Source organism: Mandrillus leucophaeus, unplaced genomic scaffold (assembly GCF_000951045.1).
Source record: "Mandrillus leucophaeus isolate KB7577 unplaced genomic scaffold, Mleu.le_1.0 Scaffold127, whole genome shotgun sequence".
NCBI classification, from domain to species: domain Eukaryota; kingdom Metazoa; phylum Chordata; class Mammalia; order Primates; family Cercopithecidae; genus Mandrillus; species Mandrillus leucophaeus.
The window spans coordinates 3534589-3557779 of NW_012101098.1; the positions used below are offsets into that span (position 1 = coordinate 3534589).

Consider the following 23191-nt stretch of genomic DNA (forward strand, 5'->3'; position numbering starts at 1 on the left):
TATTGATTATTACTTAAAGACCAAATGGCATTATTAGATCATGCTTAAAGAGAAAGAGAAAACGTTAGCAACTGCTTTCATTAAATGCATTCATGGAGAGAATGTAGTTGAAGATGAGAACATCTCTAAGAGAAAGGAACAGAAAGCATGCATCTCTCATTTCATCCCGAAAGAAGAAATCATTTGCATGCCCCATTTGGATTCGAACATTTGCATGCCCCACTCCCTCCAATTTTCAGCTTTTAATCTCTTCATTTCAGAAAATGGATTGCTATGCATTAATTACCATAGTCCCTCAGCTTCCCTCCTGATCACTTTTGCAGAACAGTTTTTAAAGAGAGAAAAGGTGTGATGATCAGACTTGAAGATGGCAAAAGAGAGTCAGCCAATCACCCCAGGCAAACGCCAGAGAGAAGACAGAAGAATCAGAGGCAGGGGAAGAGGAAAGTCGATTCTTATCTTTTGTTAAATGAGGCTGAAAAATTAACAGCTGCTGTGTGCATGCAGTTGACCTCAGTGACGGTAGATGGCCCCCACCGGGAGCCTTGGGCAAGGGGAAGAATTTGGATACCACCTCCAGTGCATCCTGCAGACTGGGGTCCCTGATGGTCTCAGCAGGGAGTTCCTGGCTTGGTTCAAAGGTTTCCTCGGATGGGACACTTTCGACTTTATTTGCTGGCTGCTAAAACATAACCATTCAATCATTAGTCTGCGATGGGCTGCAGGGAACTGTAGCTCTAATCTAAATGACGAAGAACTCTTTATCCTGGGGTAAAATAAAATCAAATTATTGGGTTGAGGCCAGACGTGGTGGCTCATGCCTGTAATCCCAGCATTTTAGAAGGCCAAGGCAGGAGGATTGCCTGAGCCCAGGAGTTCAAGACCAGCCTCAGCAAAATAGCAAGAACCCATCTTTATTATAATTAACTTTTTTTTTTTTTTTTTTGGATACGGAGTCTCGCTCTGTTGCCCAGGCTGGAGTACAGTGGCGTGATCTCAGCTCACTGCAAGCTCCGCCTCCCGAGTTCATGCCATTCTCCTGCCTCGGCCTCCCGAGTAGCTGGGACTACAGGTGCCTGCCACCACGCTCAGCTAATTTTTTATATTTTTAGTAGAGACGGGGTTTCACTGTGTTAGCCAGGATGGTCTCGATCTCCTGACCTTATGATCCACCCACCTCGGCCTCCCAAAGTGCCGGAATTACAGGCGTGAGCCACCGCACCCGGCCCTATAATTAACTTTTTAAAAAAAATTAATGGGCTGCGCTTGATCTTTTTTTCTGGGAATGCTAAAAATAGCTCACCTTCTCTCCCCTCACTTTTTCTGAGCCATCCACTACGTCTCAGACAAGAGGAGATGCTACAAGTTCTTATGCAATTCCTGAAAGTTAAATTTTCAGAGAGAGATTTGACTTGTTTATACCAAATGCCTACAGAAGCATTTTACTAAGATAGTCTCTCTGAGAGTTTAAAAAAAAAGGGGGGTGTCCATAAAGCCACTTTTCTGATGATATATGGCAATAAAAGCCCAGATTCATAAGGGTAAATTTAGGGAAAAAAAGAATTAAAATAAAATCCATAGTCACGGAATACTGATTTTAGACATGGTGCAAGTCCTATCAAAAGTTTAAAAAAATTAATGGAGACATAGATGACATCTTGATGCTATATCTTTTTCTTACTAATTTTTTTTAAGCAAAGTGGAAGAGAATAACAAAATGATCAAAAAGAAAAACCCACAGTAAGTTCGAAAAGACAGCCAGATTCCTTATCCAGCTGCATAATAGAGAAATAGACTAATTACAACACAACTTATTCCAGGTGGGAGAACCCATTCAAAAAAGAAAATGGGAGGAATTTTTAAAAGCATATGGCCCCCACTGGTATGTAATGGTGATAGACACTGTGAGAAAATAACATTCAGTAAGAGAGCTGGCCATGTGTAGGTCATATAGATGAGGAATACCAAGGTGGTTTCAGTCTCTGTGAAGTCTGCAAGCTGAGGGGAAGGCTGGGACAGTGGGTCACACGTTATCACGGCAGGAGTCTCAATTTCAGGACAATCTATCATCTGTTATAAAGAAAGAGCAAAGGCAAGTTAAGTCAAACCTTCGTGCAAATAAATGCAACTTAATTGAAAATACCCACTCTATTTTTTTCTGCCTCCATGGTGCAAATACAACTTGATACGGGATAGGTCTGGGGCAAGGTGACACGCTCACCAATACCTGTCTTCGTTTCTTCTTCTTCTCGGGCTAATGTCCAAGTGCATTTTGTGATCTCCTTGCACCTGGACAGGACCATGGAAGTGATTCTCACAAGCAGATTGAGTGAATGCGAGGAGGTGATGTGAGTCACCTCTGGGCTGGGCAATGACAGGAATAAGATATCCCTATCCTCTCTTCTTCCACCAGCCAGGTGAAAAACAAGATCCCTCCACCCTCTCTGAACTGGGCCTCCATAAGAAAATAAAACCAAACACAGAACAAATCAGGTGACTCTTCTCTCAACTCTCCCAAGGATGGTCCATATCTAACACCATTCTAGATGTGGAGGAGATAACTTAATGCATTATGTACAATGGCTGCCATCAGCAACAGTGCCTAATCCTCCCAAGGAGTCTCACTTGAGAAGAGCTGCCCTAGAAGGTGGTGCACAATAGGAGCATCCTGGATCCCTGAAAGACTGCATGGAGTAGAGGATACCTTGGCCACCCCAACTGGCTGTGATACAAATGAGAAATAAACTTTTACATATTTGGGGGCTGTTTGTTATAGCAGCTAGCCTACCTTGACAAATACAGGGTCAAGAAGCAAACCTGTGTCCAAACACTGGGGCCTCCATCAGGTCAGGTCACAAAGCAGTTAGCTTAATGAGTGTGAGCAACAGAGATCACAGAATACTGACATCCTCATTGAAAACACACTGTGGAATTCTTGGGGGTGGATAGGGTTGAGCCTCAACATGAGCCCCTGTTGGCTGCACCAGGCCAACTTAAGAGAATTGTAATCCTTCAAATGCAGACTCCCAGGCCATGGTCCCAGAGATTTTGAGTGATGTCAGCTGGGGTGGAGATCAGCCACTTGGATACTCAGCTCCCAAATTTCTGATCCTAGCATTCCCTTTTAGGAGAATGTCCAGTTCATTCTCCTAATTGAGGCATGAATGTATGCATTTCACAGGTGTTTATGGAGCAGTAGGTAGTGAAGATTAAACAGTGGCCTATACAGATACGATCTGCACCTTCATGAAGCTTACTGTCAAAGAAGACAGAAAATCAACAAATAACAAATACAAAATGGTAAGCCATGAGAAATTCTAGGAAAGAAAATGGTTATCAATTCTAGGAAAGAAAATGTTATCAAGAAACCTCACCTGGTCTAAAGGGGGAGACACTCCTGGAGGAGTAATACCTAAAATGAAGCCTGAAGGACGAGTAGAAGCCAATGATGTAGAATGACTGGAAATGCAGTAAGAAGAAGAACATGCTGAAAAATGCATGTGAAAGCAGATCAGCATGTGCAATGCCCTAAGGCAAAGGAACAGAAGCACAGAAATAGAAAAAAGGTATAAAAACTGGACACCCCCCAAAGTCATTATTAGTGGGATTTAGTGAAACTTTAAGATGTAAAAGAGAACACTGTAATCATGAACTTTTTTAAAAATTTGACCATTTTAACTCATAATCACGAAAGTGCAATTTATTTGTTTGTTTATTTATTTATTTATTTATTTATTTATTTTTGAGACAGAGTCACCCAGGCTGGAGTGCAGTGGTGCAATCTCGGCTCACTGCAACCTCTGCCTCCTGGGTTCAAGTGATTATCCTGCCTCAGCCTCCCGAGTAGCTGGGATTACAGGCACGCATCACCAAACCCAGCTAATTTTTTTGTGTATTTTTCATAGAGACGGGGTTTCACCATGTTGGCCAGTCTGGTCTTGAACTCCTGACCTCAAGTGATCTGCCTGCCTCGGCCTCCCAAAGTACTGGGATTACAAGTGAGAGTCACCATGCCCAACCTATGAAAGCGCAATTTAAATAACTCACAGAAGAATAGAGGGGAACAGTAGTTGCCAGGGGCCGGTGTGGGGAGCTTAGAATGAAGATAAGTTAGTGAAGGAATGAATATGAAGTTTTAGTTATACAAGATAAGTAAGTTTTGGGGATCTAACGTACAGCATGGTGACCACAGATCACAATATAGGATTGTATACTTAAAATTTGCTATGAGAGTAGATCTTACATGTTCTCATTACCAAGAACGGCAGCAGGGAGAGGAGGGGGAGGAGGGGGAGGAGGAGGAGGGGGAGGAGGCGGAGGAGGAGAAAACAGCATTTATGTGAGGTGATGAAAATGTTAATTAGCTTGATGCAGTGATTGTTTCACAATGTACACATACAACAAAGCATCAAATTGTACTCCTTAAATACATACCAATTTTCGTTTGTCAGTGGTACCTCAATACAGCTGGAGAGAAATTTTTAAAAATTGACATTAAATAAAATATGGGCTGCTTCTTTCAGATTTCAGCTACGTATGTAAAATCCAAACATAAAATTAAGTTCTAAGAATTATGGTGTAATACAAAATTCTAAGTTGTCAAAGACATCAGACAACCATGATAACAGGACTCCTTTTTTAGTAGATGCTCATGGCTGGGTGCTGAATGACACTCATAAGCTTCTCAGCCATGATTCCTTTTAATCCCCACAGCCCTATGAGGCAGACAGGTTGAGCCTTCCCTCTTACTGCTACAAAGTTTAATCTGTAGACAGAGATACTGTCCAACATACGAGAGCACACGAGAACACAAGAGAGCTAGCAAGTGAGAGAGCGGGATTTGGGTATGTGCCTCTGTGTCTGCCAAGCCTTGCCCTTCGGCTGTATGCAATGTACATGATTTTCCAGGGTCTGCAAAACACCAAAATGGGTCTTGGGAAAAAATGATGAATGCAATAACTGCATTATCATAAACCATATGAATCCCATAAAAATGAATAATTTCTTTCTTCAACCAGGGCTGGTAGAGGGATGTCCTGGATTTGAATACTGACACATCAAGGAAAAGGACCTGGAGAAATGACTCGCTGAGTCATGGGGCTTTCAGTGAGATGTCGCACAGACACTTATTGTGATGGATAAATGAAGCAGCCAGACAGGCAAAGAAGAAGTGCTCAAAACACAACTCCTTAAATTGGATTAGGGAAAATGTCCATCTGTTTCTGTAATCTAATTTCTCCCAACAATAAACATATAAATAAGTTCCACGGGGCCGATCATGAAGTATAATCCTTCCTTGGAAGGGATTTAACTCCGGGTTATATGTTTGATTACAAAGGATGAAATAATGATGGACGTTTTCAGCTTGCCTTCTGCAGATGTGTTAATCTTAAGAATTCAAACGAGGAAGAGAAGCAGCTCAGCCAGCCCTTGCTAATGTTTCTAATCAAGACCCACAGGCTTACTTAACAATTAATATTAACGACTGAAACATAAACCAACATTTATGAATAAATATGGCCATTATTTTTACTAGTAAAAAGTAGAAACTTCCTCCTTGCGTATCATGCAGAGAGAAATTTTAAGATGAGAATGCAGCAATCTCAAAGTCTGCTCTTAAGAACATTTTTGGCAAGCTTGTGAACGCATGAATATAAAATGTGACTTTTACAAACTGCATTTCTTTTTATCCTTAGGTAATAACTGTTCTACTGATTTAATCCCCTAAAAGCCTGACTGAAGATGGGGTCACCTTGAAAGAAGAGACTCTGAAACTGGAGGCAGGCCAGAGAAGAATTCTCAGCTCATTGGAGAGAGAGGCTGAGATATGCAGAGATGCTTAAAACAAAATGCTCTGTCTGGGAAGATGAAAGCTGAGAGAGGACATCGTAAAGGCAGAGGAGGCAGGGAATAGATAGACAACAGATACACAATGTTCCAGTACACAATCCAAGGAGATAATATTCACAGCAAAAAATGAAGCACTCCTTTGCATTATGGGCTATACATTTGTGAAAGTTATTACTGCCGGAGGTGGTAAATGCTAAAAATACAAATATATATGTATCAGTTCAGGAACTGAAATGAGATTTTTTCCACTTTCAGCAATTGGTGAAGCTGTTGTTTCACACTAAGTCTTCTGCCAAAAATACCTAAAAAGGCTGCACAAATAATGTATATAGAATTTTATTTTTTATTTATTTGAGACATAGTCTTGCTCTGTTGCCCAGGCTGGAGTGCAGTGGCGCCATCTCGGCTCACTGCCACATGTCCCTCCTGGGTTCAAGTGATTCTCCTGCCTCGGCTTCCTGACTAGCTGGGATTACAGGCACATGCCACCACGCCTGGCCAGTTTTCGTATTTTTAGTAGAGATGGGGTCTCACCATGTTGGCCAGGCTGGTCTCGAACTCCTGACCTCAGGTGATCTGCCTGCCTTGGCCTCACAAATTGCTGGCATTACAGGTGTGAGCCACCACACCTGGTCTAGAATTTTGTTTTTTAAGTACATCAGAGAGCTACTAAAGCAGCACAAAATTAAGAGTGAAGATATCAGAGACAAACAGAAGAGGTAAACATTACATTTGGTACCTTACTTCCACTCAGGGCAAATAAGAGGCTGGGAAGCTGAGAAACTAAGCAGAGTTGCCAGCAGTGCTAGGAGGCTGAGGGGCCCATAACTATTAACAATCAGGACAGACGAGGGACCCCGGTACACACCACAAGCTTTTATTTGTGGCGTCGTTGAGAGGAGAACCAGAAATAGACTGGTCCTCACAATTAAAAAATTAACTATCACACAACAAGAAAAGACCAAATGAGTGAAAATCAAGAGCAAACAAAAGTAAACAACAAAACCAAACCCACCTGAAACCACCCAGATATGTAATTTATCAGACATGGACTATAATTAAATGTGAGAAATACCTTAAATAAAGTGGGGAAAAAGATAAAAATATTCAAGGTAGTATTGAAACTACGTTGATGTTAATTTGATGCTAATTTGAACTAAAAATCTGATGTTAATTTGAACTAAAAACATAATAACTGAAACTAGAATGTGGGTTTAACAACAGATTAGACATAGCCAAAGAGATCAGTTAACTAGAAAATAAGTCAGTAGACTGAAGTATGGGGAGAAAGATTGACAGAAAATGCAGATAACTGTGTCATAGATATATGGGACACAGTCAACAGTTCTACACATGTCAGTAGAGGCACGGCGTGGTGGCTCATGCCTGTAATGCCAGGACTTTGGGAGGCTGAGGCAGGTGGATCACCTGAGGTCAGGAGTTCGAGACCAGCCTGGCCAACATGCTGAAAACCCGGCTCTATTATAAATACAAAAAATTACCCAGGTGTAGTGGCGGGCACCTGTAGTCCCAGCTACTTGGGAGGCTGAGGCAGGAGAATCGCTTGAACCCAGGAGGTGGAGGCTTCAGTGAGCCGAGATCGCACCAGTGCACTCTAGCCTGGATGACAGAGCGAGTCTCTGTCTCAAAAAATAAATTAAAAAAAAAAAAGTAGGGCATACTTCAACAAAAAAGTATATTATAAATAAAATAAGATGTGCTACAAACAAGAGTAAAAAAACTTGATAGCTTAAAAAAAAACTGAAGGACATCTGTGATCTTTTAATTGACTACATTTCCCTACCCCAAATACTGGAAGATAAAACACTGGAGAAGATACTAATTGCAACTTTTTCCTTAATACATTAATGCATGTGGAAAAAATTAATATTCAGCTTTACTTTTAAAAACACAGATCTGGGGCAGGCACGGTGGCTGATGCCTGTAATTTCAACACTTTGGGAGGCCGAGATGAGCGGATCACTAGAGCCCAGGAGTTTAAGACTAGCCTGGGCAACATGGTGAAACCCGTCTCTACAAAAAATACAAACTATCAGCCAGGCGTGCTGGCACCTCTTGTAGTCCCAGCTACCTGGGAGGAGGTGGGAGGATCAGTTGAGGGTCTGCAGTAAGCCCAGATCGTGCCGCTGCACTCCAGCCTGGGCAACAGAGCGAGACCCTGTCTCAAAAACAACAACAACAACAAAACCAAAACACGTCAACCTTGCCATCATTATATATACCAAAGGAGCTACTGGACTAAAGAGCTCCAGACGTACACCCAGCTTTTATGACGTTACTGCGATTTATGAAAATCACCTTTTATTTTTAAATCTGTGTTTCAGCTCCCCTAAATAAAATACCCAGAGTAACTCAGTAAACGGACAGCAGGTGACAGTGATGTTGCACAACTCATTTCAAAGACCACCTGGGGTGCGAATTAATGAAATGGAATTTCTCCTGATATCCACGGAGGATTGGTTCCAGGACCTCCTGGGGATACCAAAATCCACGGATGCTGAAGTCTCTGATACAAGATGGAATTGTGTTTGCACATAACCAATGCACATCCTCCCACAGACTCTAAATCATCTCTAGGTCAATTACCATACCTATTACAATGCACATGCTATGTTAATACTTGCTATGTCGTATCGTTTAGGGAATAATAACAAGAGAAAAAAGTCTGTGCATGTTCAGTGCAGATGCAATTTTGTTTCCCCCAATATTTTCGATCCAAGCTTGGTTGAATCCACAGATACGGAACCCATAGATGTGGAGGGTGAGCTATATATCAGATACCGTATAGACAGCATCCCTCCCTGTTTTTTCTTAAGATGTTCAGAAATATTTATTGATTTATCCAAAGTCACAAAACTAGTATACAAAACAGCTCAAATTTTCAACTCCTTGTTCAGTGTTATTAAATATTATCTTGGAAAATGTGACAGTAATATAATAATCTCCAATCAATCAACACACCTTTTGTTAAATAGAGTTTTGTTTTGTTTTGTTTTTACTTTAGGTTCCGGGATACATGTGCAGGACGTGCAGGTGTGTTACACAGGTGTACGTGTGCCATGGTGGTTTGCTGCACCCGTCAACCCGTCATCTAGCTTTCAAGCCCCGCATGCATTAGCTATTTGTCCGGACGCTCTCCCTCCCCTCTCTCCCCAGTCCCTTCCCTTTAAAAGCCTGAAGACTTCATTGTTTTTAGAAAAATACCCTCATCAGAAAATATATAGACCATAACAAATGTTTTTAGGTCAATTTCCCCAACCCACTATTCACCTACATTAGGATGGAGAGGTGGGGAGAATGGGGAATGAGACCGAAGGATGAAATTATGTGGACACAGGAACTCCAAAATACCTTTTTTTTTTTTTTTTTTTTTTTTTGAGACAGAGTCTCACTCTGTTGCCCAGGCTGGAGCGCACTGGCACGATCTCAGCTCACTGCAACCTCCACCTCTCGGGTTCAAGCAATTTCCGGCTAATTTTTGTATTTTTAATAGAGACGGGGTTTCACCGTATTAGCCAGGCTGGTCTCAAACTCCTGAGCTCAAGTGAACTGCCTGCGTCAGCCTACCAACATGCTAGGATTACAGGTGTGAGCCACCGTGCCCTGCCCAAAATACCTTTTTTGTTAGTATTCTTTTTATTCTGTCAGGGTTTTTTGTATCTGTGTTGCAGTCAGCCAACATAACACTCTCCAGTTATTTAAGGTTATGCTTATATTTCTTTTTCTTTTTTTGAGACTGAGTTTTGCTCTGTTGCCCAGGCTGGAGTGCAGTGGTGTGATCTCAGCTCACTGCAACCTCCGCCTCCCAAGTTGAAGCCATTTTCCTGCTTCGGCCTCCCAAGTAGCTGGGATTACAGGTACACGCCATCACACCCGGCTAATTTTTGTATTTTTTAGTAGAGACAGGGTTTCACCGTGTTGGCCAGACTGGTCTTGAACTCCTGAGCTCAAGTGATCTGCCCGCCTTGGCCTCCCAGTGTTGGGATTACAGACGTGAGCCACTGCACCTGGTCTAAATGCACTTCTAACTTAAGATATTTTCAGTTTACAATGGGTTTGTTGGGATGTAAACCAACTGTAAATCGAAGATCATCTGTATTTAAACAGCTTTAGTTTCACCTCCACCTTTTCCTCCCACTCCTGAATCTCTCTATTTGAATTTCTCTTCCTTTCTGCTAAACATTTGAGCGGGTCTCGCAGTCTTCTACACACTGGGTCTCCAATGCCTGGGTGTCCCCTCCTTTCCCTAGGACCTACGCAGGCGTCCCTGCTCCTGCTGTAACTAAACATTTCAGTGTCCAAGTCTGAGGCCAGTGTGACCTCTCCCTGCCTCCCCTTCACGCCGTGCCTGGGGCCGCTTGCAGGGCGGACAGATCCCTCCTTCACTTCATCACTTTCCTACGGATCAAATTCCATCTGAGCTGGATCTGTCTGTTTCCGTCTCCCTTGCTGCCCCCTCTGCGATGTGCAAGTGCAGTGTATTCATTTAAGGGCCTGTAGTTGGGTACTGCACTATCATCTTCCATTGATGCTTCTGAAGCCCAAGGGTGGGCATGACGGTGGGCTGGAGGGAGGGCGAGGCTGGGCATAGCCTCTGAGATGGGAGATACAGGCTCTGCAATCACTTTTGAGAACTGCTTAAATACCCTAAACAAAGTACGCTCAGCCCAGCTGAGGGTCATCTCCGCTCACCTTACCCTTGGCCTTGAGCTCATGCTCAAACAGACAGCAGAAGGGCCACCTACTGTCCCCAGCACTACCCGGACAGGGACAGCTTCCACCTGCAAGGGTGATCTTCATCTCCTCCTGGGTCTTGTTCTGGGCCCTGGAAACTGGCGATTCTCCAATTCTTGAGAAATGTTTTCCCGCCCTCCTCCTTTCTGCAGTATTGCCCCTTGAGGATGGGGTGGGGATTTGGAGCCATGCCAAAAACGTCCAACGGGCACTGCAATCTCTTGCTGCGGATGAAACCAGCTGATGGTCTTCTCGTGGCTGCTGGCTGTTGAACATACTTTTTTTTTTTAAATTACTTTTTAAAAATTGACACATAATGATTGTACATATTTATGGGGTACACAGGGATGGTTCAATACCTACAAGGTTCAGTGATCCTGTCAGGGTAATTAGCATATCCACCATGTCAAATATGTATCATTTCTTTCTTTTGGGAACATACGACATCCTCCTTCCAGCTATTTGAAACTATAGATTACTGTTGGCTACAGTCATCCTACAGGGCTATAGAATATGACAACATATTCCTCTTGTCCAGCTGTAATTTTGTATCCTGTAACAAATCTCTCCCTATCTTCTCCTTCCCCCACCTTTCCTAGTCTCTAGTACATTCTATTCTACTTTTTACTTCTTTTTTTTTTTTTTGAGACAGAGTCTCGTTCTGCTGCCCAGGCTGGAGTGCAGCGGCATGATCTCGGCTCACTGCAGCCTCAACCTCCCAGGTTCAAGCGATCCTCCCACCTCAGCCTTGCGAGTAGCTGGGACCACCGGCAAGTACCACACACTCAGCTAATTTTTGTATTTTTTTGTAGAGACAGGGTTTTGCTATGTTGCTCAGGCTGGTCTCAAACTCCTGATCTCAAGCAATCATCCTGCCTCAGCCTCCCAAAGTGCAGGGATTACAGGAGTGAGCCACTATGCCTGGCCTTACTTTTTATTTCTGTGAGATTAAATGTTTTTAGCTTCCACAGATGAGTGAGAACATGTGGTGTTTAACTCTCTGTTTCTGGCTTATTTCACCTACCATAATGTCCTCTATCTCCATCCATGTTGCCGCAAATGATGAATTTCCTTCTTTTTTATGGCTGAATAGTATTCCATGGTATATCTATACACAGCATTTTCTTTATCCATTCATCCTTTGACAAACAATTGGGTCGAATCTGTATCTTGCCTGTTGTGAATAAACTGCAAAAACATGGACGGGGGGCAGATGTCCCTTCAATATACTAATTTCCTTTCCTTTAGATAAATGCCCAGTAGTGTGATGACCGGATTATGTGGTAGTTCTATTTGTAGTTTTCTGAGGAACCTTCATACTCTTGTCCATCCTGGCTGTGCTTATTTTTAATCCCCATCTACAGTGGAGAAGAGTTCCCCTTTCTCCACATCTTCACCAGCATTGGTTATTTTTTGTCTTTTTGATAATAGACACCACCTAACTGGGGTGAAATGAATGTGCTTTTGTGTCTTTGCTCATCTCCTTGGACATCACGGCAGGATGATGCTCAATTCTGTCATCATGAAGCCCCAATCCCTCCTCAGAAGCCCCAATCCCTCCACAGGAAAGGCTCTCCTTGGTTTGGCTTGACTGGCTCTGATTGAAATGTGGCTCACGGACGGACAAACATGAAGCTACATATCTATTCTTTAAGTTGCCACCTCATCGACAATTACGAATCCCTAGCAAAAGTAGAAGTGACTTATGTCAAGAAAAATCCACGGCAACAATTCCATTGAGATTAATATGAATTGAGCATGATGGGCACTGTTTTAGAGAAAGCAAAGTGCTAAGTGCTCTCACTCTGGAAATGGTCCTGTTTTTGCAGAGACTGGCATGGCTACAACTTGGGCTGGAGCTGGGACTGGAGCGTCCTGACTGTTTTCACTTTTGGAGTCTCTGGAAAACCACTGTTTGCCCTGGGAAGCTTGTTTTCAGGGGCTGTGACAATCCATGGAAATCCCTCAAGGGGCTGAGGGGTAGAGAATACACACTTGCTTCTGAAAGAGGGTGGCTGCCCTTACGAATGAGGCAGTGCCCACCGTGGTTCAGAATAAACTTTTAAGAATGCTTGTAATGGCCAGGTGTGGTAGCTCACCCCTGTAATCCCAGAACTTTGGGAGGCTGAGGCAGGTGGATCACTTGAAGCCAGGAGTTCAAGAACAGCCTGGCCAACATGGTGAAACCTGGTCTTTAATAAAAATACAAAAACTAGCTGGATGTGGTGGCCCATGCTTATCCATCTACCAAGGAAGCTGAGGCAGAAGAATTACTTGGACTCGGGAGGTGGAGGTTGCAGTGAGCTGCTGAGATCGCGCCATTGCACTTCAGCCTGGGCGATGGAGTGAGACTCCGTCTCAAAACAAACAAAAAGAAAAAAGAAAAAAAGAAGAATGCTTTTAAGATCATCTGCAAAAACACAGTCCTTTAAAATGATCCTTATTCAGAGAAACCTCAGGCCACAGTTTGCAAAACCACTAATGTACAAGATTCAGTGACAGAATAAGATTAAAATTACATAACCGGAAATCAGAAAGATGGTTTGACAACCGTTTTCTGAGGACTCAATAGAGTCTTGTGAAGAAAATAAATCTTGGAACTCCAATATCACTAACCAGGGAAAAGTCCAGCGGGGAGCTGCTTAGGGCCTCTGCCTCCCATTCCTTTCAGTCACCCCTCTGCTCACAGAGATGAATGCATATCTGATTGCCTCCTTTGGAAAGGCCAATCAGAAACTAAAAAAAAAAAAAAAAGCAACCATTTGACTCTATCTTATGACCTGGAAGCCCCCTCCCCACTTTGAGTTGTCCCACCTTTCCGGACTGAACCAATGTACTTCTTAAACATATCTCATGACTCTCTAAAAGGTATAAAAGCAAGCTGTGCCCCGAGCACCTTGGGCACATGTCGTCAGGACCTCCTGAGGCTGTGTCACGGGTGTGTCCTTAACCTTGGCAAAATACACTTCCTAAATCTTTTTTTACGAAACATTCAATAATATTTCTTTTTTAGGCGAGGAGTTTGAGCATTCAATTGTTTTCAACACACATCAACAGGGGATCAGAGTTCCCCTTTATTGGCATCAAGGTGCTGTAATGCACATAAAACCATGAGCCTTGAATGCCACAGCATTCTCGGATACTCTTTGGTTTAGTCTAAACTTGGTTGCCTACTAAACATTTAATGTAAATGCGATTTTTCCTTAGACATCCTGATACGAGCACGGCTCAGCACGATTGCAGCCGTTTTGCACATCATGCAAGAGCTCAACCGATGGAATTCTTCACATTCCAGCAGGAACAAGCAGAGGCCCTTGACTTTACTCACATGAGGCACGTCCTGTGGCCAGACCCAGGCTATGGCGTGCTCAGGGCACACCGCAAGGAAAGAAAAACCAGAAAAGCGAATTTTACACCTCCTCAGCCTTCACCATCTGAACCTAAACATCTTTTCAACGTGTTTGGGTCAATGTGAAATCACCACTCCGACATTATTAATGCATAAAGTTGCCAGAGCATCATTTATGCCATAGTCCAGTGAAGCGCGTGGTGTGTTCCACAGCAATGTGTGCAAAACGCAAAGGTCACTGGTTTATAAGCAACGAGAAACAGCTCTCCCGGAGCTATCTGAAATCCACAGGCAAGAATCGCTTTCCTTCAGCCCAGTCCCCAGACCCTTCCCTAAGTATGATCTCAAAATAATTCTGTTGAGAAACTTGTTAGGATGAGTGGTAAAGATTTAAAACAAGAAATTTTTTTTTTTTTTTTTTTTTTTTTAATTTGAGACAGTGTCTACTCTGTCACCCAGGCTGGAGTGCACCGGTGAGATTATAGCTCACTACAGCCTCAACCTCCAAGGTTCAAGTGTTCCTCCTGCCTCAGCCCCCCAAGTAGCTGGGACTACAGGTGCACACATCCACACCCAGCTAATTGTTTTACTTTTTTTGTAGAGATGAGGTCTCAGTGTGTTGCCAGCTGGTCTCATACTCCTGGGCTCAAGCAGTCCTCCCACCTCAGCCTTCCAAAGTGTTAGGATTACAGGTGTGAGTCACCATGCCTGGCCCCAAGAAATCTTTAAACACAAGATATTATTCCAAAGTATTCGCCTAGAAATTGGAGCTGGAGAAATGATGGCCTCCATTATTTGTTTTGCAAGTAAGGTGCATTTTCATCTTTCTTTGATGGGGACAAAGTGCTGCAGACTCAGCCTCAGTAGACACCACTGTGCAGGTCAACATTCATTTGAACACTGAACCCCAGCAGGAATCCATCTTCATTTGAACCACTGTTCAAGTCAGGGGTTCGGCTGAAACCGCTCAGGATGCACGGCCAGGCAGTTGGGTTGAAGGGGCACTGATGGAAGCCTCACTTTTTGAACCTGAACGAGCTCTGGCTCCCCCAGGATCTGTAAACTGCATGAGAGTGAGCATCTGTCTCCATGTGGCATCAGCTTTTTGAAGCTGCTACATAAGAAATGGCCACAAACTGGGTGGTTTATACCAAGGCAGACCGACCATCTGATAGTTCTGGGGGCCAGAAGTCCAGTGGATTAAAATCAAGGTGGCGGCAGGGTTGGTTCCTTCTTGCAGACCTGGAGGAGAATCCATTTCCTGCCTTCTCTGGCTTCCGGAAGCCACCATATTCCCTGGCTCGTGGCCTCCTCTTCCATCTTCAAAGCCAGCAGCCCAGCCTCTTCCAGTCCCCTCTCTCTCTGGCCTCTGCTTCCAGCTTCACACTCCTTCTCTGACCTTCACACGTCTGCCTTCTTCTTTGAAGGGAGGTTTGTGATGACTAAGAGCCCACTCCCATAATCCAAGACCATACCTCCCCATCGCAAGGTCCCTCTTTAATCACAACTGCAAACTCCCTTTTGCCACACAAGGTGACATTCACAGATCCTGGGGACTGGGGCATAGACATCTTTCTGCAGGTGAGTTTGATTCGGCGTGCCATAATGCAAATAAATGCAGGAGCCTTGAATGCCACAGCAAACTAAAGACCAGCCTTTCCTCTCCATCTCCCCTCCCCAGAGAGCCAGGGAAGCCGGCTCTCTCCGCTCTCACTGCTTGCCAGTGTCTGACTCTCCATCACACCTGTGAGGAATGCAGGTACTTACATCTTCTGAACGGCGTCCTTCAGGTAGGGACAGGGTCTCATCCACCATCTGGGTCGGCTCCGGAAGGCCCTGAGCAGGCTGGTTAGAACCCAGTGGCGAATTTGCACACAGCACGCCGGCACTGGGTGTTGAATTTGCACACGGCTCTCCAACACCAGACACTGAATCTGTACACAGCGCCCCCACATCACTGAGGCAAAGCTGCACAAAAAGAGACACATGCAGCGAGTCTTCCCAATGTCTCCCCAATTCACCCGCTGTCCTGGGGGTGGGGTGGGGCCCTGTGTGGCCAGGGCTCCCAGCTCCCACCCCAATCACTAAATAATTGTCCTAAATGTTTTCTTTCTCAGAACCATTTGACACTAAGCCTTAAAGTTCCCTCCTGTGCACTCCAGTACTTAGTAATCCAGTACTTAGCAAAGCGCCCAGCAGGAAACATGTGGCAAGTCAATGCTTGTGAAGTGAATACACATAAACGCCCACTTGCTGGTGTCACTTGCTGAGAGATATTTTCAGCAGTCCTTAAAAAGTAGCCTGTAGCTCCACCCAAATAACAAAGCATACTAAAAATTACAATAGGATGCTTTTCCATTTCCCAGGCAACGCATGTGCCGACAGCAGACTCTGTTGTATTAGCAAATACTCTAGTTTAAAAAAAAAAAAAAAAAAGGCCGGGATGGGTGGTTCACGCCTGTAATCCCAGCACTTTGGGAGGCTGAGGCGGGTGGATCACTTGAGGTCAGGGCTTCAAGACCAGCCTGGCCAACATGGCAAAACCCCGTCTCCACTAAAAGTACAAAAATTAGCCGAGCGTGGTGGCAGGCACCTGTAATCCCAGCTCCTCAGGAGGCTGAGGCAGGAGAATCGCTTGAACCCGGGAGGCGAAGGTTGCAGTGAACTGAGATCACGTCACTGCACTCCTGCCTGGGTAACAGAGCAAGACTCTGTCTCAAAAAACAAACAAACAAAACTCTAGTTTTCTTTACGCTAGTAAAAAAAAAAATACTCTGGTAGTCTAGTACAAATGCATTAGTAAAATTAAAAAAAAAAAAAGCTCAAGTTTTTTTTACTTTAGTGAAAAAAGCCATTAGGAATAAAAAGTTTCCTGAGTCCTAATTGCAAAAGGTCTTCTGCGAGGCAGATGCAGTCCACATTCAACACACTGCAGATACTCCACGATTTAGCACATCTAGGGGCTATCATTATATTTTCTGAAATCAAATTGGTGTCAATCAAAAATTTACAAAATCCTCTTCAGACACGTCCTCCAATTGCTATCTCAAATGATGCTTTCAAGTGGAAAGCGTTGGCCCAAATGACATCGTAATCAGTCATTGTGAACCACCTGTCCATGAGTGTCTCTTACTCTGATGAGGATGGCTAATTTCAATAACCTATTTCTGCACCAGGCCTATAAATCAAAACAAGATATCTACTCATTAGGCATTCTCTATTTTGAGCTAAAACATAAAAATTTTTTTAAAAGGTACTTGCTTTTCAGTATTCTTTTACATGAAATACAGTGCTTAGACAAAAAAGGGGCATTTCAAAAAAAACCACGCCAGACCTTGGTGACGAGGATGTTCTCCTTGTCCTCAGCTATGGGTTTTAAGGGAATTCTCCACTTACTGTGTGACCAGGAGATGCGTGTGCTTCCCCCGCTTGGGCACTTTTATAAAGGGGCAACACGTTGTTCTGGTAGATCGTCCACCAGAGATGAAGGAACACCGCCTGGTGCTGGCTACTGGACGCTGAGCCCTGCTCCAACACTGAGCCACTCTGTGGATTATACTTGTAGTTCCAAGGTTTCGTGGACCCCAAAAAATGCACGACCTTTGCACTGGAACCAAATCTGAGAAGAAAACAGAAGGGATTCTGATTTCCACTCTAATGTGATAAAAGACACCCAGAAAGCATCCAACTACCGTGGGGCTCCTCAAAGACAGCCTCTGAAGGACTTGTCCCAATGGGTTTCCATTATTGATTATTATTATTGATGATACTACTACTATCAGCATAGTAATCAATATATAGTCAATAATAATACACTACTACTTCCAATGTAGTAATCAATATATAGTCAATAATAATACACTACTACTTCCAATGTAGTAATCAATATATAGTCAATAATAATACACTACTACTTCCAATGTAGTAATCAATATATGATCAATAATAATAGACTACTACTATCAACATAGTCATCAATATATCATCAATAATAATACACTACTACTATCAATGCATGTAATCAATATATGATCAATAACAATATATTCTTACTATCAATGTAGTAATCATGTAATCAATAATAATATGTTATTATTATCCATATATAATAGTACTCAATATATAATCAATAATAATTACCACTATCAATGTAGTAATCAATATATAGTCAACAATATACTACTATTAGCATAGTAATCAATATATAATCAATAGTAACATCTACTACTATCAATTCAGTAATCAATATGTGATCAATAACAAAATACTATCACGATAGTAATCAATATATAATTAATAATAATATAGTAGTACTATCAATGCAGTAATCAATATATGAGCAAAAATAGCATACCACTACTATCAAGATAGTAATCAATATATCATCAATAATACTACTCCACTACTATCAGCATAGTAGTAGTAGTTTCATTTGCAGTTATTTTGCATAAAGATATACTTTTAAAATCACAGTTTTTGCAGTTATTTTATTTTCTATGTATCAAGAAACATAATCGTAATCCATTGAGATTTTTTCCCAAAACGGGAAAAATAAATCAGTTTTTTAAAAACGCGAAGTACAGCAGCCCAAATCATTGTATCCTTAAAATGACAGGGGCAAAAAAAAATAGCTGTTACAGTGGATAATGCAAGCAGCAAGGCAATTTGCTTTTTTTCTCTTTTACAGGATTTAAAATTTTCCCCTTGCCAACTTTTTTGTTGTTCATCATCACCATCCTCCAGGAGCCTTTTTAAACATTTTTTTCTTGGATCACCTCCTCATGAAATATGAATACAAAAGTCACATGACATATCTATGTTCTGTACATTACATCTGTGATTATACATTAAAATATAACAAGATTTCACTCCCAAGAATCAATTTCTCTTCCTTAGGGACACCGTGTCCTGTGTAGAGAATGCAGACTCTACAATTATTCATTCCCAATGTGATTCTCAGATTCTCTCTTTTCATTTATAGCCACATCTTCTGGAGCAGTGAATTTCACAGTTTCTGGTCCCCTCACCCTTGAACCTCTTAGGAACTCAAAGAGCTTTGTCCATGTGGATTCTTTCTTTTTTTTTCTCCTGAGCTGAGGCTTGCTCTGTCACTCAGGCTGGAGTGCAGTGGCATGATCTCGGCTCACTGCAAACTCCAATTTCCAGGCTCAAGTGAGCTTCCCTCCGCAGCCTCCCGAGTAGCAGAGACTAGCGGTGTGCGACACCACGTTCAGCTAATGTTTTGTTTTATTTTTTCGTAGAGACAGGGTTTCGTCATGTTGCACAGGCTGGTCTCAAACTCCTGAGCTCAAGTCATCTGCCTGCCTCGGCCTCCCAAAGGGCTGAAATGACAGGCGTGAGCCACTGTCCCCAGTCATGTCCCTGTGGATTCTCTTTCTCCATATTTACAATAATCGAGATTAAAACTGAGAAATTAGAAAGCATATTTATCAATCCCTTTAAAAAAATCAAACCATTATGCAGTAACATAAATTTCATGATTTTTCATTAAAAAAATCTCTACATTAAAAAAAATCATTGTGAGAAGAGTGCCATCTATTTTCCCAAGAGGCGACAGCTGGTTCCTCCTAGCTCCATCTGTGTTCAGGGTGTTACCTCATTGCATGCCATGTAGTGTCTGTAAAATCTCAGCATAGATGCATGAGAAAATGGCAGCAAAAAGGGAAAAAAATCACATCTTCAAATTCTTTTTTTAAAGTAGTTACGACTTTGAAGACACTTGAAAGAGTTGTGGGGTCAGGGTTCCTCGGGCTACACTTTGGGAATCACTGTCGTAGAGCCTTGACTACCTATCATTTACAGCAATCAGCAAGCAGGAGACGAGATACGGGTGTGCGTGTTTCTGTGTGTGTGTATACATATATAACGATGTACAGAGATAGATAGATCTATGTATTCATATACAGAGAGATGTCTAGATCTAGATAGATGGATAGACGCCTAGATAGAGGTCTAAATCTAGATAGATAGATCTATATATAGAGAGATCTAGATCTAGATACATGTAGAGAGATATATAGATCCATGTATATACATAGATACCTAGCTAGATCTAGATAGATATACAGATATAGACATATAGATCTACGTATATAGATAGATATCTGGATCTAGATCGATAGATATAGATAGATACCTATATGGATGAAGATCTAAATCTAGATAGATATCTAGATACACAGATATCTAGTTCTAGATAGATAGAAATAGGTATCTATATAGTGATGTAGATCTAGATAGATATCTAGATCTAGATAGATAGATAGATAGATAGATAGATAGATAGATAGATAGATAGATAGATAGATAGATGTTTATAGATAGATATTCAGATCTGGATAGATACATATGATCGATGATAGATTAGATAGATAGATAGATAGATAGATAGATAGATAGATAGATAGATAGATATCTAGGTCTATATAGATAAATATCTACATAGATATACAGATTAGATAGATCTATATATAGATAGATATCTAGATCTAGATATAGGTACCTATATAGATATAGACAGATCTATATATACAGATACATATCCAGATCTAGATAGATATGGATAGATAGATAGATAGATGTCTAGGCCTATATAGATAACTATATAGACAGATACATATCTATATAGACATAGACATCTAGATAGATAGACACAGAGACATAGGTATCTATCTATACAGATAAATAGATATTTAGATCTACCTAGAGATAGATAGATAGATAGATAGATGGATGGATGGATGGATAGATGGATGGATGGATGGATGGATGGATGGATGGATGGATAGGTAGATAGATAGATAGATAGATAGATAGATAGATAGATAGATAGATAGATAGATAGATGAGTTTTTAAATACGCCAACAGCTGGTATATCTTCCAAGAGGGAAGGTGGATTGGTATCGGCAGATCTGGCAGGATTCGCCAGGGTGGAGAACTTACTGCTTGAAGGCAGGGCTGTAAGTGTACATCGTGTTACTACTCAAGTTATAGATGAACGGCAGGTGCTTGTGGATGTCTGCTGTTGACCAGTTCCTGAAGAAACTATTCAGTAAGCCTTGGTCCGCCCCTACATAATGAGCAAACATAAAAGCAGGTTAGCAAAGTATGGCTTGGTCCACTCCAAGAATGCCAGATGTGCCTGAAGCTCTCAACGTAAACACTTGCCTTCGGGGTTACTAATTCCATTTCTTCCGTCTCTCAACTGAACACATTCTCTTGGTTCTCAGAAAGGACTGATAACCCAAGCCATTGATAAAAATAAGTGCATATTCCCTCCAAAATTCTCCACCAGGAGCCCCCAGAATGAATGCTAAAATTGCATATGGAGTCCAAAGCACTCCACTGGTCCCCTAATGAATCCTCCCTGGTAGTGACAATGCTTTTCCCACCATTTTTGCCGGCTTTATTAACTCTTCCCCTTTACCTAGAGGCAATTCTTCACTGGTCCAGTATTTTCTTTTACTTTACAAAACTTCCAGCACATTTCCTCTCTACTGACGCCCATTTGAACAAACACCTGCTTCGGGTTGCCTCATTTTAATTCTCCCTATATTCTACCAGGGCTCAGCCAACTACACTCTGTGCATGTTTTTGTAAATAAAGTTTTATTGGAACACAGCCATGCTCTTTTCTTTTTCTTTGAGACAGGGTCTCACTCTGTCACCCTGACTGGAGTGCAGTGGTGCAATCACAGCTCACTGCAGCCTTGAACTCTTGAGCTCAGGTGCTGCTCCCAACTCAGCCTCCCAGGGAGTGGGGACTACAGGTGCTAGCATCACATCCAGCTTATTTTTGTATTTTTTGTAGAGATGCCATGTTGCCTAGGCTGGTCTTGAACTCCTGGCCTCAAGCCACCTTGAACTCCTGGACTCAAGCAATCTGTCCGCCCTGGCCTCCCAAAGTGCTGGGATTACAGGCATGAGCCACCACGGCCAGCCCATGTTCAATGCCAAGTACAATCATGCAACACATAAAAGTGCTTTGGTCAAAGACAGACCATACATATGACGGTGGTCCCACAAGATTTTATACTGTATTTTCACTGGACCTTTGTGATGTTTAGATATGTTTAGAACCACAGATACTTCCCATTAGGTTACAATTGCCTACAACATTCAGTGCAGTCACATGCTTATATGGGTTTGTAGCTTAGGAGGAATAGGCTCTACCCTCCAGCCTAGGTATACAGTAGGCTATATCATCCAGGCGTGTGTAGATACAATCTAGGATGTTCACACAATGACAAAATCACCTAACAACACGTTTCTCAGAACGCATCCCTGTCGTTAAATGGGGCGTGACTGTATGGTCCACGGCTGACTTCAGGTCACATCTGCAGAGCTGAGTGTGTGCAACAGAGCCCATAAGGCGTGCAACTCTGAAAATAGTTACTATCCGGCCCTTTAGAGAAGGATTTGCTCACCTATTTTATATGACTGGATTGTCGAACCGTTCTTTCTACTCAGCAAGGATATTTCCAATGGTTCTCTCAACTGCATATTTCCTTATGAGCGTCCTGATCTCTTCCTACACCCCTGACTGGCCATATTCTTCAATTCCCACCTCAGTCTTCAAGTGGCCATTCCCAGATATGGGGAAATGGGGTGAGGCTGCGATGCGGGTCCAGGCAGCAGTCCCATTCTCTTCCCCAAGCATGCAGGCTGCCCTGACTTACCGTCAAAGCTGCCGTGTTCCATGGCGTGCCGCAGCAGGAGTTTATGCGTGTGGAGAGAAGGCTGGAAGACAAACACCCCGCTATTGAAGCAATCCGGCCATCCGGGGTCTGGGGCCGCAGAAAACTCTCCCCTGTCGAACAGCTCATCGACATTGGACAGCACCTGGTGAAGCAAAACACGCAGAACCTGCCGCAATGCTTCTTTTACCAATGCTTCTGTTTTTGAGACAGAGTCTTGCTCTGTTGCCCAGGCTGGAGTGCAGTGGTACAGTCTCAGCTCACTGTGGCCTCTGCCTCCCAGGTTCAAGCGATTCCCCCACCTCAGCCTCCTGAGTAGCTGGGATTACAGGCACCTGCTACCATGCCTGGCTAATTTTTGTAATTTTAGTAAAAACGGGGTTTCACCACGTTGGCCAGGCTGGTCTCGAACTCCTGGCCTCAAGTGATCCACCCATCTCAACCTCCCAAAGTGCTGAGATTACAGGCGTGAGTCACTGTGCCCAGCCGCAAGTTTTTTCCCTAATGATTCTATTTTGTA

General features: G+C 42.7%; 1 protein-coding gene across 2 annotated transcripts in view; it reads right to left on the minus strand.

The window, feature by feature from the left end:
- Window positions 1-23191, minus strand: part of GYG2 (glycogenin 2) — a 52703-nt gene that overhangs the window by 4687 nt on the left and 24825 nt on the right. Inside the window, exons 5-10 of one of the 2 annotated variants that reach the window (XM_011972116.1) lie at window positions 22654-22816; window positions 20919-21045; window positions 17351-17573; window positions 15722-15922; window positions 1966-2070; window positions 575-679 (exon numbers count right to left, since the gene is read on the minus strand). In XM_011972116.1, coding sequence (XP_011827506.1) covers window positions 575-679; window positions 1966-2070; window positions 15722-15922; window positions 17351-17573; window positions 20919-21045; window positions 22654-22816 — 924 coding nt within the window. Of the gene's footprint in view, window positions 1-574; window positions 683-1965; window positions 2071-15721; window positions 15923-17350; window positions 17574-20918; window positions 21046-22653; window positions 22817-23191 lie in introns of both variants that reach the window. The other variant, XM_011972115.1, reaches the window with a different exon arrangement.